This window comes from Bidens hawaiensis, unplaced genomic scaffold (genome assembly GCF_021521415.1).
Source record: "Bidens hawaiensis isolate Kalapana, Puna unplaced genomic scaffold, B.hawaiensis_p1.1 tig00014198_1, whole genome shotgun sequence".
Lineage (NCBI taxonomy): Eukaryota > Viridiplantae > Streptophyta > Magnoliopsida > Asterales > Asteraceae > Bidens > Bidens hawaiensis.
Window position 1 is genome coordinate 568,243 of NW_027492221.1, and position 16,301 is coordinate 584,543.

Sequence of the window (16,301 nt, forward strand, 5' to 3'; positions counted from 1 at the left end):
TCCGAAATTAAGGAAAACCAAAACATCATCGTTTTGAAAATAAATTAAGCTTTTAAGAAAATATCATAACAAAGAATTTATGATAACCGAAGCAACGCTTCAAATGACAATCCGATAAGGGCACTTATATATAGGATGTACCAGCGGCGTATCCACCATGTCCTTATCATCTCATCATTCGTACCGTTACCCAAGTTACCTTAGGTTCTAGATCATGACACATAATTGTACGTATTATGATTTCCATGCGAGGACTTGGATAATTATATATGCATCCATAATTACTTTTATCGTCGGATGGTCCCGCGTAATTCGTTCCATCATGTAGGTTATAAAATGTTTTAAATAAAATTTTTAAGAGGAAACAATTGTTTTGATAATTCTAAATATAATTTCAAATTATAATTAATAAATGTTCGAGTTGAATTAGTAAAACCGTAAGAATTCGAAAATCTCTTTTGCTTGTAAAAGTAAAATTTTGTAAATTGAATAAAATAGATTTGGTAAAATAGATGTTATTGTGATAATCGAGATTATGGAAAGGAGATGAAGATGCAAGATCCTAATAGATTAACTTCGATAAAGGAAACTTTATTCATTAAACGATATGCCAAAGGTTTAATTTATAACAATTCTTAAGATCGAGAGTACAAATTTATTTGGTGATCGAGAACTTATGAGATTTAAAGAGAAGTAATTATAAAGCTATAACTTCCAAGTTTGTGACTTTGGGATTAGATTAATTCGATTAAGATACTCTTAAAATATTATAATAGTTAGTAATTAATAATTTAAATGATAATGGGGAAAATATACGTACTTTGAATTAAATTGTTAATAGATTAAATTAGGAAACGGATATTCCCGAACCACCGAGATAGTCATATTCCAATTAAACCTTTAGAATTAGATAAAATATAAAGTAGTTAATTTAATTAGATTAAATTAGGAATTCATGGATTTTTCCTTTTTCATAAAATCATTATAAATATTAGGAAGTAAGTAATTTGAATTATCAATAATGGAAATTTGAATAAATAATAAATTCTAAATTAAATTGAAGCATATAATAAATTGAGATAAATGCGATGCTAGATATGCATGAACCACCATGATTATTCTAACAAATACGAATTTATCATTTAAAACGTTCAAAATTTTCAAAAAAATCAAAGTAGGGAGTTGAAATTTTTACGATGAATGTCCAATCAAAAGGTCAATTTAATAATAAAAGTTAAATTAATTAATGAAAACTTTTTAATTTAAAAATGGAAATTAAATGTAGAGAATACATAATTTAGTTTAATAATAATAAAAAATTTACAATAATTGAATTTTAAAGATTTATAGAGTGGAAAATAAATTGTGAAAACCATCATATGTAAAACCTGGAACCATCACCAACCAATCACCACCACCACCCACCACATGCCACCGACACCACTTGCTGTCGCCATCATCACCCATCATAACTTGTTGCAATTATCAATTTCCCTCGGCAGTAGAAGGTTGGAATTGAACAGAGATTTGGGAGGTCACCAAAGATATAAACCCAAACCCTAAAGCATTTCACTGGCTGCAAACCCAAATCCTTTATTGATTCTCAATTATCTGCAGGTTGTTGCAAACCCTAATTTTTTATATCGATCAATTACAAAAATCTAAACTATTTGCAGACCCGTCCATCTCCATCGACCTTTTTCGGAGGACGGCGACCCATCAGCTGCTACTGCCAACTAATAGTCACCATCCCTTCTACCGGAAACCCCGTGCCGCTGCAAGGTGTGGCTAGAAAGCTGAGGGTCACCGAGTATTCAGTTTCAATTCCATATTCGGGTCGGCGACGAGTTCATCCAATCCGGCGCTGTAAGCCCAACAACTATGGTTCATTTATCTCTGATTTTAAAGGGTTTAACTTTGATTGGAAAATACCTATAATTAGAACCAGATTGGTGATATTGGGATTAATAGGATGTCTTCACATTGCCGGAAAATATCCGACGGCTTTAACCTCCAACAAAATGGTTGGGTATAGGGAACCACCATCGTCGATGGTTGCAGCTGCGGCAGTGCGGTGGTGTCACACCCTGCCAAGGGGGCCTGGGAGTTTCAGTGAAAAATTGGTACCAAATGTAAGCAGCGGATTATTATTGACAAATATAAGTTACAACATTTGCACTATGTATTTAAGAAAAGGTGTAATACAAAACTATCTTATCTCTGACACTGCTTCAATCTCGTATCAGGTTCTACTAATCTTCTTGGCATCTAATCTTCATTGTTCATGTTCGGCATACGCCTCTATCCTTAGCCATACTCATTACATTGATAATCCAAATTGTCATCCTCAGCGTACCTGAATACATGCTAAAAAGCGTCAACTAAAAAGTTGGTGAGTTCATGAGTTTAGGTCACATACACTTAACAGAGTTAAGTTATAAAAACGTAAAAGATTGCGTGTATGTAAGTGTAAAGCATGGTGCACATCAATCAAGTCCACAATCAATCCTGCATTCGATCATAAGCCTCCCCTCGACTTATAACCAAACGAAACCCGTCCCCGATTATTACTCTGCCAAGCAATAATCCAAACGTTAGGTTATATGCCGCAACGGTCCGCAGACCTCAATGTGGTTTACCCGACACAGGGTGGGGGTCTCCTAAATAGTACTACCCATACGAACCATAGGCTCACTCCCTGAGTTAATGATTGTGTAATTTAAAGCGGGAAAAAAACATGGCAGAAAACATTTCTTGATAAACATCACATCATAAGTAAAACAACATGTATCCAACCCAAAAAGCTTAAGTAAAAAGGGCAGCACGTAACTCACCTCAATCCATATACAATATGTGTAAGTGAACGACAATCTACGAGCTTGCAATGATACTAGACACCACCAAGTAAGCCTATTACGTATATATATGTAACAATAAGTAATTTGGCAACAATGTAATATTTGTTATTGGCGTTGTCATTCGATTGAGCTCTTCCGGTATTAAGTGTTATGACTTATTGTTGGTCGTTTGGCATTTAAGTGGGGGTTTCCCATGTTAACTAATTAGACAAACACTTCATTAAACTAATATCGTTTCGGTTAACCTTCCCTAGTATTATGTATTAGTCAACTCTGTGTCAGCCGACTAACTAGGTTCCAACAATTAAAGTTTCCTTTTTAGAAAAGTTCACACATATTCATGTTTATAGCATCTATATCATGTAGGGGGTCATATTATTCATGTATAACAACTAAACATTACAATAAATCACTTTGCCAAGTTTTAACAAAGTTACTATTTTTAGTAAGTCCGGGATTTTGTGAAGTTTCAAATGTCATACCATATTAATATTAGTAGATCAACTATTTTTATAATAAAACATAGTTCGTTTTTTTAAAGGAATGACAATGCCGGCTATCACCGGTATTGTCGGTTTTAAACGTAACGACCCGTAATGATGCTTATATAGACCAAAATCCTTTGTGTTATAACTTCACATTGACCATAAACATATATTAAACATATATTATGCAAAAATATATTTGTTTCAGTTCTAGAAATTCCATCAAGTTTCAAATGCACGGTTTGAGTCCCCACACTTTGTTTAAGTGCCAAAACATAAAAATTTTTAGTCTAGTAACTTAACCAATTGTTACCAAAATAGTTTATGATTAAAATATAAATTATATCATGAATTTCTTACTAAAATATTATAAAAACTTTATGTTTTTACATTTTATAAAATTTTTGTTCGCTTCGTGTCGGTTTAACCGTAAACATCGTATAATTGCCGTTTCTTGCAAAGTAAGACAAAGTAGGTTAATAAAATAGTTTATAATATTAAATAAACTATTTTATGTAAACCTTATGTTAGAAAAATATTATTTTATATGTTTGCATTTATGAGCGTCTATTTTATGATTGAAAACATAAATATCGCGTAAGCGCGTATCATTCAGTTTTCTAAATAATTTGTTTATATTTTCATGATAAACACCTCTCAAATATATTATTTAAGTTATAATAATCCATCATGAGCTTTTAGTTTGAAAACTATAGTTTAAAACAAAGTTCGATACTAAGACCGGTTAACCGTTCAGTTAAGGTTAACTGTTACATAGTTATATTTTATTTAAATTATTTAAATAAAATCTTCTCTCAAAAAGAAATTCTATAAAATTAATAACTTTACCTATTTTATTATTTACAATAATTTCGTTATAATCTAATTGGAAAAATATAGATGGTATACTTCCGTCAAAAATAACATTTTAATATTATTAACGGTTATAATAATTTATCTTGTCCCGAGTTAGGTATGTGCATGGTTATTGGTATTTGTTCGTTATTTCAACAAAAGGAGCCACACTAGAGTTCCCAACTCAATGGCTCGAGGTTATATTTTAACTATTTATCTTATCTATAAGCATGCTTTATATTCATATGAACACCCAAGCTTGCACAAGTTATTATTATTTAATACTAGCACATAATATCTCACGTGTAACGTACTTCTACAAACTTGTACCAACAAAATAATGATGCTCGGTTCTATCTTATAATCATCCATCTTTTAACTTAGTGTTTAAATAAACAATTATATGTTCTGGTTTCATTAACTAAATAGATATCCGTGTTAGCAAATAATCAATTATCCGGTTTTTACCAACTTAGATACCGGTTTTATCAAACTAGTCAAGTACCCGGGTTTACCAAACTAATTAATATCCTATAATTTAAACAAGCTGAATATCATAACTTATAAATCTAATAATAATGCATGTAAGATTTATTCCTTTCTATGCTCAAGTCGATTCATGTTAGTTTTAGTTAGTTCATATTAACGAGAGCTCAACCGGTTGCACAATGAATATCGACTAGTCAAGTTTTATATATTAGAAATATTAATGTTTGTTTCTACCTTTCTTGGGTACGATTTGTTAAGTTAGTTCGTTGATCAAGACCCGAACCCCGAACCATCCGGGATTCGTTGACTTATGTTGACCCCGAGTCCCGAATCGTCCAAGTTGTATTACCACAGTGGCTCACTTTTCTGCTACCGGAAGATTGTATATCGTCGGAAATTGTGCACCAGTCGCCGGAGATTGTCTATTGAGATCGCCCTTCGCATCATCATCTTCACTGCTCGTGTAACACCTCTAATAGCACCACCAAAGAATCGTATGAACCACCATGTACCGCCGTTCCTTTGTTAACCATACCGCCGTTGGAGTGTCTCTTATTAGCCGGATAGTGCAATAGGTGGCCGGAATGTTTCTGGCTCGCCAGAAAGACGACTATTGTCGACCAAGCATCATTTATCTTAGTGCATGTGTAGGTTTGAGACATGGCAGCGAATATCGAGCGTTTCCTTGCCGGAACAGCTAGGCTCGTCTGAAAACTTGCAGCGCCTCTCTCTACTCCTTCTTGCTGTTGGAAAATAAGTATTGGCACACAGATAACAAAGAACAAGATACTACAAAATTCTTATTCTTATTGAACTGGTAAACTTCATCATATGGAAGTTATACTTATTGTGATGATAACAGAAAACAAAAGGCCTTAACATAAATGAGAAACTAAAATAACTTATTTAAGAAGGAAACCAAAGAGTGAACCAACAAAACCCTTCAATCACCCATAATAAGATTACTTCTTTCAATCACCCCTTAATCTTTGTTTGTATCTCCCAAGTCCACCAATCCAAGTAGGGTCCTCATCTCTTCGAATTTGACTCTTGGCAACGCTTTTGTCAACGGGTCCGCTTTTTGTAACTCGCCGCTAATATGCTTGACATGAACTTCACCTTTCTCAACGCATTCTCGTATAAAATGGAAGCGAGTATTTATGTGTTTACTCCTTCCATGAAAGACCGAGTTCTTCATAAGAGCTATAGCCGAACAATTGTCAACATGCAACAGGAACGTCTTTTCTTCTAAACCTGTTATTTCACTTAATAATCCTCTAAGCCACAGACCTTGGCATGCGGAGGTTGCTGCTGCCATGAACTCTGATTCACAAGATGATAAAGCAACCGTTTTTTGTTTTTGAGAATTCCATGAAATGAGCGAATTTCATAGGTAGAAAACCATTCCTGTGGTGCTTTTCCCGTTAATTTGATCAACAGAGTGACTGTTATCACTATATCCAACAAGGTTCTCGTTTCCACCTCGATCATACTTTAACCTGTAGTTCAATGTCCCTTTCACATAACGAAGTATATTTTTTAAAATTTTCATGTGACTTTCTTTTGGTTCCTGCATAAAACGACTTGTAACCCCAACAGAATAACTGAGGTTCAGTCGAGTATGTACAAGGTATCTAAGACTCCCAATTAAGCTTCTGAATTTAGTTGCATCCACCGGATTTCCACCCTCATCTTTAGTTACATTAAGCCTTGGCTCCATAGGATAGCGACATGGATTACACTCCAGTAAACCTGCACTTTTCAATATCTTTTTTTGCATATGCTGTTTGTCTTAGGGTTATACCACCTTCATGTTGAAGCACCTCAATCCCCAAATAATATGAGAGAAGCCCAAGGTCTTGCATATCAAACTTGCTCATCATCTGTTTCTTAAATTTGTCAACTTCCAACAGACTTGATCCTGTAATTATGAGATCATCAACATACACACCTACCACAACCAGACCATCTAGTACTTTCTTTTTGTATACAGCTTGTTCTCTTGGACAACGAATGTAATCAAGCTCTTTTAACACTTCATCGAGCTTCTCATTCCATGCTCGGGGGGCTTGACGAAGACCGTACAAGGCTTTTCTTAATTTGTACACCATGTTCTCCTTTCCGGGAATCTCAAATCCTTCCGGTTGCTTCACATAGATGGTTTCCTTTAAATCACCGTTTAAAAACGCTGACTTAACGTCAAGATGGTAAACTTTCCAACCTCGATTCGTAGCTAATGCCAAGATAAAACGTATGGTTTCGATCCTAGCAATGGGGGCAAACACTTCACTAAAATCGACACCATATTGTTGTCGTACCCTTTCGCCACTAATCTTGCCTTGTGCTTAATAAGTTTTCCTTGCGCATCTCGTTTCACTTTGTACACCCACTTAAGCCCTATAGCTTTATGTCCTGGTAAAGTGGTTAATGCCCAGGTGTTATTTTTCTCGATCGATTCGAGCTCAGATCGCATCGCTTTCTCCTAGTTTTCATTACCTTTAGCTTCAAGATAGTAAGTCAGTTCATCTTCCAACTGTTGTTTTTCAAGTTTCTGCAACATAACATAATCATGAAGATACTTTGGTGGGTGTGACTGACGTGTAGACCGCCACAAATCGGGCTGTGCGTCGATTGGACCAGAATCGGTATGATCGGCTTCTTCGTTCACACAGGTTGGTGAGGAAATCGATTCTGATTCAGTTACAACAGTTGGAGTTTGTATCAAGACTTGTTCAATCGTATCACCCAAACAAATTTGAAATTCAACCCACTCGGGCCCGTTACCGATTTTCATTTTCTCTGTGTAGGATGACCACCCAAACACTCTATCTTCTTCAATTGTGACATCACGGCTAACACAAATCCGATTATGATTCGAATCATAGAGACGATGTGCCTTCGATCCAGGTTCATTTCCAAGGTACACGAGCATTATGCTTCTGTCATCTAGTTTTCTCATATTAACGGATGGAACTTTCATGTGAGCGCAACATCCAAAAACTCGAAGGTGTGACAGGTTTGGTTTGAAACCCATTAGCGCTTCATATGGTGTCACCTTTTTCAAAGCTTTGGTTGTAATTCGATTTTGTATGTAGACCGCATGTCGTACACATTCTCCCCATAAGTTCTATGGAACATTCATAGCCTTTAGCATACTTCGTGTGGCATTTAGTATGGTATGGTTTCGCCTCTCTACCACACCATTCTGTTGTGGTGTGTAGGGAGCCGTGAAGTGTCGCTTTATTCTTGTTTCTTCACAATAATCTGTGAATAAAAAATTTAGGAACTCGCCACCACGATCACTCCTTAGAGCCTTAATCTTTAATGTGAACTCCAACTCAACCTCTTTCTTGAACCTTTTAAATACGCTAAGAGCATCACTTTTAGTTTTGACAGTATATACCCACGTGTACCTCGAATAATCATCAACAAACAAAATAAAGTATCGGCTTCCAGCCAAAGTTAATGGAGTAATTGATCCACAGAGGTCTGTGTGGACAAGTTCGAACGATTTTTTAGCTCTATAATTTGCACATTTTGGAATTGGTGTTCAACTATGTTTGCCAGTCAAGCACGAATTACACACGTGTTTCATGTTTTACTTTTGGTAGGCCTTCCACCATCCTTGTATTCTCCATGAGTTTCATGGATTTAAAATTTAGGTGTCCAAGCCTTGCGTGCCAAAGCCACACTTGGTCACAAATAGAGTTTAGAAGACATACCGGTTTGCCAACAGTTAGTGCTATATTGTAGAGACGGTTCTTACTTCTGGGTACTTTCATCAACAGCCGATTGTCATCCTCATATAGCCATAACTGATCACTGGCCATCCATACTTTACATCCAACTTCGGTAACTTGCCCTAGACTGAGAATATTACTACACAAGTCTGGTATGTAATACACGTCGTGGGCAACACGTTGCTCACCATTCTTGCAGTTAAATATTATTGAGCCTTTACCTCTGATGCTAACTTTTGACCCATCACCGAACTTCACAAGTCCCATTATGGCTCGATCAATCTCGGTAAAATGTGGCTCATAACCGGTCATGTGGTTTCATGCTCCGTTATCAAGATACCATTCTATATCCTCACTTGAAACATTGGCATATAACTTTGGGTGTATTTTCTCTTCATTTAAAAGGATTTTCTCCTCTCTCTCATTGATTGATGCCATCATAAGGGCTGGTCCTTGATCTTCTGTTTGATTTAAATTTGCCTCACCATCTGGCTCTTTGGTACACTCCCAGGAATAGTGTCCAAAATCATTACAGTTGTAACATTGTATGTTTCGTTTATCTTGACCTCTCTTATTTTCCCGATTTTGATTGTTATCTAGGTTTTGGTTTTCTTCATTAGTTTGATATCTGCCCCGACAACGACCAAAACCTCTACCTCGGCCTCGGCCTCTTCCTCGGTTGACAAAACCGCGGCCTCGGCCACCTTGTGCCCATTGACTTTGACCTCTATCATGTGTATCGGTTTTCGCATACAATAGTTTACTTTCTTTTTCAACCAAAACTTCTTGCCCTTTTATTCGTTCTTCAAAGGCCTTGCCTCTGCAATCTTCGAACGTCATCGTACTTAGATCAGCGACTTGTTATATTGTGGCGACAATAGCTATGAATCTAGGAGGCATGGCATCTAGTAACTTTTTTACCACTACATTGTCTTCCAAATTTCCCCCCAGACTATTAAATCTGTTGAGGATCTCAGAAAGCTTCCCCGCAAACTCCTCAACCGTATCGTTGGCTTCCATCTTCAACTGATCAAACTCACATTTTAGGGTTTGGAGCCGAGCTTGTTGAACACGTTCAGCCCCTAAAAACCTTAACTGAAGTGCCTCCCAAATCTCTCGTGCACTGCGAGTCTTAGCTACTTGGGCCAAGATATTTTCTGGAAGAGACTGATAAATCATGACACGAGCCAGCGTGTTCTTCTTATCATCAACGTCATCTTCATTTTCTGGAACTACTACTTCCCACAAATCTTGGGCATCAAGAACAACTTCCATCATAATCGTCCATGTACTGTAGTTAGAGCCCGATAGATTTGGAACTGTCAAGGATGACGTACTCGGTTCCCTTTGATGTACAATGATTTGGTTATGTGCTGGAGCACTACCGTCGGCCATACTTCGCGTCAAGCGTACGAAAACTTCAGACCTTTGCTCTGTAACAATTGGCACACAGATAACAAAGAACAAGATACTACAAAATTCTTATTCTTATTAAACTGATAAACTTCATCATATGGAAGTTATACTTATAGTGATGATAACAGAAAACAAAAGGTCTTAACATAAATGAGAAACAAAAATAACTTACTTAAGAAAGAAACCAAAGAGTGAACCAACAAAACCCTTCAATCCCCCTTGCTCTTCTTCCTCGACTCGAAACACATTCTATGTGGATTGGTTTAGGTTTTATTGAAATGTTTGTTAGGATCTTGTAGTTGTGAAGATGGTGAAGTTTGGAAATAGGGTGTGGAGAAAGAGACAGATTCAATAATGGTGAGAGATGGAGATTTTGAAAGATTTTGTTTAGTTTGCTTTGGGGTTAGCAAAAGTGATCAGAAATTTTAATTGGGTTGTAGATGGGATTGGTGTGCATGTCCTAATTTATCTCATAGCCAACCAAAGTTAGGTAGTTAATTAATATTAATTAATTAAATCCAAAAATATATTTAAATAATCTGGATTTTAAATAATAAATAGGGTTCTAGAAGGTTTAACAGCGCAAGATACTGCGTACGAACCTGTTACTCGTTTAGTGGTCCGCTCTCGAGTTAGTGTTTTATATGTTATTCTTCGTCATGAGTACTAATAATATTTATTTATATGTTCAGGTCTATAGTTGAGTGTTTATATACTGTGCTAGCCATTCTACTAATAATATTGTAGTGTTAGAGCGCATATACAAGCTGGCGCTTTAGCCCTAAATATTTTGTTAGTATATGTTATAATTTACTATTACTCTTTAATAAAATGATTATTTAGTGACAAATAATATTTGACAGCAATTAAATATATTTTTCACATATATTTATTTATTTAGTCGGTGTGAAAAGCATGTATAGGCATACCTCGTTTATCAACTAGCTTATGGATTTTAAGTCTGCTTTTAAACTATATTTAACTTATTTCTTATAACTACCAAGTAACGCATATGTCACATTCATATATGTATATTCACATAACGGCCTTAAGGGTCGGTGCGGCCTTTTACCATGTGCGTTCTCTAATCTGACATAGCATAGTATGTTACAAATATTCCTATCACAAAATATCATTTATTTATTTAATTCTTTTTTTTATTTTTTTATTAGTGGTAGTGCATAACTTAATATTATCTCTCCTATGTGGTCATGACTAACACCGATATCGGTGTCGGTCGCGTATAGTTACTGACTCATCATTCATTAATGTTGTACACAAATGACAATTATAGTATAATTTATCTTAACTATTACGATTAATTAGTATTATATTCCACAAATGACAATTATAGTATAATTTATCTTAACTATTACGATTAATTAGTATTATATTCCGCTCCATATTTACTCACGTTATGATATTGTGTTCTTACTCATAGTGTTAAGCTAAAAATGTCATATCAATGTGTCGCACACCGTATACACCCGTTAGTTTAGTAAGTAATCATCATGTTTGCTTTGAATAATCCTCCTGATATTTTCCTAAAGAGAACTTTGATCACCTCGGATGCCTATACAAGCTGTTGTGTTTATAAAAAATAGTTAGACCCTAAAATTGGGGTTGTTATAGGTGGTGGATCTGTGGTGTAGAAAGAAAGAGGGAGTGGAGAGAAGGGGGTTGCTGGTGGTGGTGGTTTAGAGAGAGAGAGAGAGAGAGAGAGAGAGTTTTAAGAGTTTGTGTTTTATTTTACTTTTATTTATTAAATAGAGTGTAAAATTACAACACTACCCTAATTTGTCTTGCACATGTTCAGATTTAACGAGAAAAATTAGCTGAGTTAGTGTAAAAGGACGTAACTTGAAATGGATTTGAAACATGAAGTGTGTTTTCTGCTATTTCTTTTACTAAATGACGTCTATTGAAAAAACGAAAAAAAATAAAGAACGTTTTTTGCTATTTTGTCTTTCTTTTATGAAAGGCCCAATAACGTCTTGAATTATAATTAAAACACACACATATATATATATATATATATATATTCCGTACGCCGGCCCGTGTCTAGCTTACCATGCTCGGGGCCGGCATTGTCTCGAACTATTATTCATCATCTTCAATGTCTACGTAAACTTTTTCTTTTTAAAAACTAAATCAAAATTTAAACTACTATATATGACATCATAATAGCTAAAAATCATAAACATATCTCAAAAGTAAATGACTGTATTTAACAGGAGTACAGGACTATATATAAATGTTGAATACACACTATGTACATTGCTTTCTGTTGAATAACTTTTAGTCATTACACAAATATCACACACATCTCGTGACTCTTTTCAAAAATACTACAAGGTTATTCATTTTGGTTTTGAATTTTGAATGCGTTGCATTACTAACTTTTATTAATGTACAAGACAACAAAGGCCCTACTCTCTTAACCCTTCGACACCCCCATCATCAATTCTTTGTTTTTCCTTATCACATGTGCCATCTCATGTCATTGCAGCATACCATTAAATTATTGATTCAGAGACACATAGTTTTTATTAACAGCATTCGTAGTCTATCTCCTATCGTCAACTATATAAGCTAACACCAAAACACATTATTTACTAACTTTATCTCTCATTTTCTAAAAACCTCTCACACCCACATAATACACGTATACATGATATTTTTCCTTATCACATGTGCCATCTCATGTCATTGCAACATACCATTAAATTATTGATTCAGATACACATACTTTTTATTGACAGCATTCGTAGTCTATCTCCTATCGTCAACTATATAAGTTAACACCAAAACACATTATTTACTAACTTTATCTCTCATTTTCTAAAAACCTCTCACACCCACATAATACACGTGTACATAATATTTTGAATGTAATACATCAAACGATTACTTAAGCACCACAATTTCTCTCTCTTACTAATTATCTTTAGCATTATGTTTAAGTGTATTATACGGTTTTTACAGTTTTTATCAATTTTGTTGTTATACAAAAATGTATCCCTTTCATACATCAAATGGAATGCTTATTTATGTCACACGGGTTCTTAATCAACTGCAACATATAGTAACATATTTATATTTTTTTAGAATTTTAACATCTAAGTTAATGTTAGAATTTATATCATTTATTCGAAAAACAAACCAACATAGTTAATCTTTGGGACAAATATAACTTTGATCAAAATTACGCATATTATCCAAGTAATTTGAAATTTGCAGATTTGATCCTTAATTACTTCTAATCCAACATCTATATCCAGGGTCGTCTATGAAAATTTAAATACCTCGGTCGAGTCGAAATAAAAAGGCCCATAGGCCTTGACGAAAAACGAAATATATAAGATAATTTTTATAAATGACAGTTAATGTTATTACACTAAACATAGCAAAAATATAGTAGTAATATAATACCCTAATTTTTGAAGCCTTAAAAATTAATGCTTATACGAGTTATTAGTACAAAATTTATGAGAATTAATATAGTTATTTTAATATAAAATTAAGTGTTTTAAATTGTTTAAATGATTATAGAAATGGTATGCTGTTGTAATAAAAGTCATTAAGTTAAGGGTAAAGTATAATTAAAACAAAACTAAAAGTGATGAGTTAAAGAAGGGCTATTTTTGCCATGCCTAAAACTTGATTTTGTAGTCATCTCTACCTCGATTTCTTTTTTGGATTAGTAGGTTTAGGGAAAAAAAAACTTATGGATACTAGGTGTACGGATGCGTTAGTGATGGAAACTAGGTATTTCGCCATCGCATATGGTGAAATATGACAATTCATCACGTTTAATGTTTTTATACCAATAATGTTAGTAAAAAAAACTATATATGCATCAACATCATCTCTTAATTTATAAAGTCACAATAATTACGCGCCAGCCGGTTTCGAATGTCATTCATTTTAGCGTGGATTCATAGGTAGTACTGATTGTATATCTTTTTTATTATTTCTTTATATATCAAGTACACGGGTTAATTAAATAAATTGTAAAACTTAAAGGTTAAAAGTGTTTTTGTTTAATTAATATTGAAATAAGTCAGGGACCAGTTTTACCATTTCCCAAAACTTGAATTGAAAAACTTTCCAGCTTCTGTGCCTCTGTCATCTCCGATTCTCCTCTAATATTCCGTCGTCAACGAACCAGCTTTTCCGGCGAGTTTTAAACACCAAAATTAATGACCAAATCTATCAATTGCCAACGTCGTTTGATTCAGGATCATTTACCGATAAATATATATACATTAAAAGTTTGTGCCCTTGAAAATTACGTGCCCCGGCCGAAGGTCCGACTCGCACACCCCCGGGCCGGCCCTGTCTATATCAATGTAGTTTATAAAAAACTTTTTGACAAATCAAATAAGGTTGGCGGCACAACTTGTTGTTCGTTTGCCTTCCAGACATGTAATGGTTATTTTTAACTCAATATAATCCAAATAAAGTAGACAAATCAGATTTTAATACCCCAATATTGGTACAACATTGACCGATAAGACTATGCGCTATGGGCGCCTTGGAGGGGGGAGAATGGCGCCGTGGAGGTGCGCACATCGCCGGGGGCGCAGTGGGTTGGGACGAAGTGGGATGTGCGGTGAAGGGGAAAGTGGGCGCAGAAGGTGGGGAAGATGGGGTGGGTCCCCTCCAACGGATATATTACCGTTTTAAAAAAAATAAATTTTAAATAATATAAAATACATACATATATACATATACACACACACACACACACACACACACATATATATATATATATATATATATATGTACCATTAACCCAATCTCTACAAGCATCCCATTCTTCTATTTAAAATTTTTAAAACTTTCTCCCCAAATATGTCTTGCGACTCATCTTTGACACCCAACTTCCAGCCCAATATCGACAATACTTCCGATTCGGATTCAGAGGATGAAGCGATATTTAGTGCAATTCGAGAGGCTGCCCAACTTGTAATCCAGCATTGCGAAATCTCACAACCACTAAAACAACGGCCTCATCTTCAACGGGATCGCGTAGGTGCGCATGACCGGTTGATGAAAGATTATTTTTCACCGGATGCGACTTTTGATTCGGAACGATTTCGGCGCCGTTTTCGGATGAGTCGCAAACTACTTTTACGAATAGTTGGTGATTTAGAACGCGTTTATGCATTCTTCCAACAACGGCCGGACGCGAGAGGTAAACCGGGATATTCAACTATGCAAAAATGCATGGCGGCAATTCGTCAACTAACGTACGGGACTACGAGCGACACCGTGGAAGAGTATTTACAGATGTCGAAGACAGTGGCTCGTGAGGCGCTTCACACATTCTGCGAATGTGAGTATTATTATTCTAATTATTTATTCAAAACCGTAACATTTTGAGTATGAATTTTATAAAATTTGTTAAACTTAGGTATTACACAACTATATCATAAAAAATATTTGAGGAAACCGACTCAAAGTGACGTATAAAAAATATACGAGGTGCATCAACAAAGACACGGTTTTCCCGGGATGCTTGGTAGCCTCGATTACACGCACTAGAAGCTTGTCCTGTTGCTTGGCAAGGTCAATATATTGGGGTGATCATGATGGCCCAACAGTTATTCTTGAGGCGACTGCATCATTTGATCTTTGGATATGGCGTGTGTTTTTTGGATGCCCGGTGCAAACAATGATGTAGCTGTGATTAATGCGTCCCCTGTTTTTAACCGCCTCACAGACGGAGTCTCACCCGACATTTCATTTTTCACGAACGATGTCAACTACGAATACAGATATTATCTAGTCGACGGTTTTTATCCGGAGTGGGCCACGTTGGTGCTTAGCTTTACGTGCCCGACTGCCGGAAAATGTCAGTATTTCAAGAAAAAACACGAGTCGGCAAGAAAAGACATCGAAAGGGTATTCGGGGTATTAAAGAAACGTTGGTATATCATTAGACAACTGGCTCGTTTTCAACAAATGGATAAGTTAAGAAACATAAAGTCCACTTGCATTATCTTGCATAATATGATATTGGAGGACTCGAGTAGAGCAATTTGCCAAGGTGAGTACAACGATGAGCCAAAGCCGATCTGTACACTAAACGAAGATGAGCAACTTGCTAATTTATTAAAAACACGAAAAAGGGAAACGAATTTTAGCCTTCGATCGGATTTGGTGGAACATCTTTGGAGTAATAAGCAAGATGACGGCGAAGACGATGACTAAAAATAGTTGTAATTTTTTTATATGTTTTGATATTTAATTTATTTTGTATTTTAGTATTATTGTATTTTTTTATTATTGTATTATATATTACTGTATTGGATTTTTTGTTTTGTGAAAAAAATAAAATAAAAAAGGTTGGGCTTTGAAGACCCCCTCAACCCCCCACGGGCATTATGCCCTGGGGCTTCGATGCCCCCAGTGCCCACGTGACGCTGACGTGTCACTATGGAGAGGCTTCA

At 35.4% G+C, this 16,301-nt stretch overlaps 2 protein-coding genes across 2 annotated transcripts; one reads left to right on the top strand and one right to left on the bottom strand.

Annotated features, from left to right (window-relative positions):
• Positions 1-9,288: 9,288 nt before the first annotated feature.
• Positions 9,289-9,822, bottom strand: LOC143546045 (uncharacterized). Its single transcript, XM_077037796.1, has one exon. The coding sequence runs from the start codon at positions 9,820-9,822 to the stop codon at positions 9,289-9,291; it is 534 nt and encodes a 177-aa protein (XP_076893911.1).
• Positions 9,823-15,489: 5,667 nt separating this feature from the next.
• Positions 15,490-16,062, top strand: LOC143546046 (uncharacterized). Its single transcript, XM_077037797.1, has one exon. The coding sequence runs from the start codon at positions 15,490-15,492 to the stop codon at positions 16,060-16,062; it is 573 nt and encodes a 190-aa protein (XP_076893912.1).
• Positions 16,063-16,301: the final 239 nt, after the last annotated feature.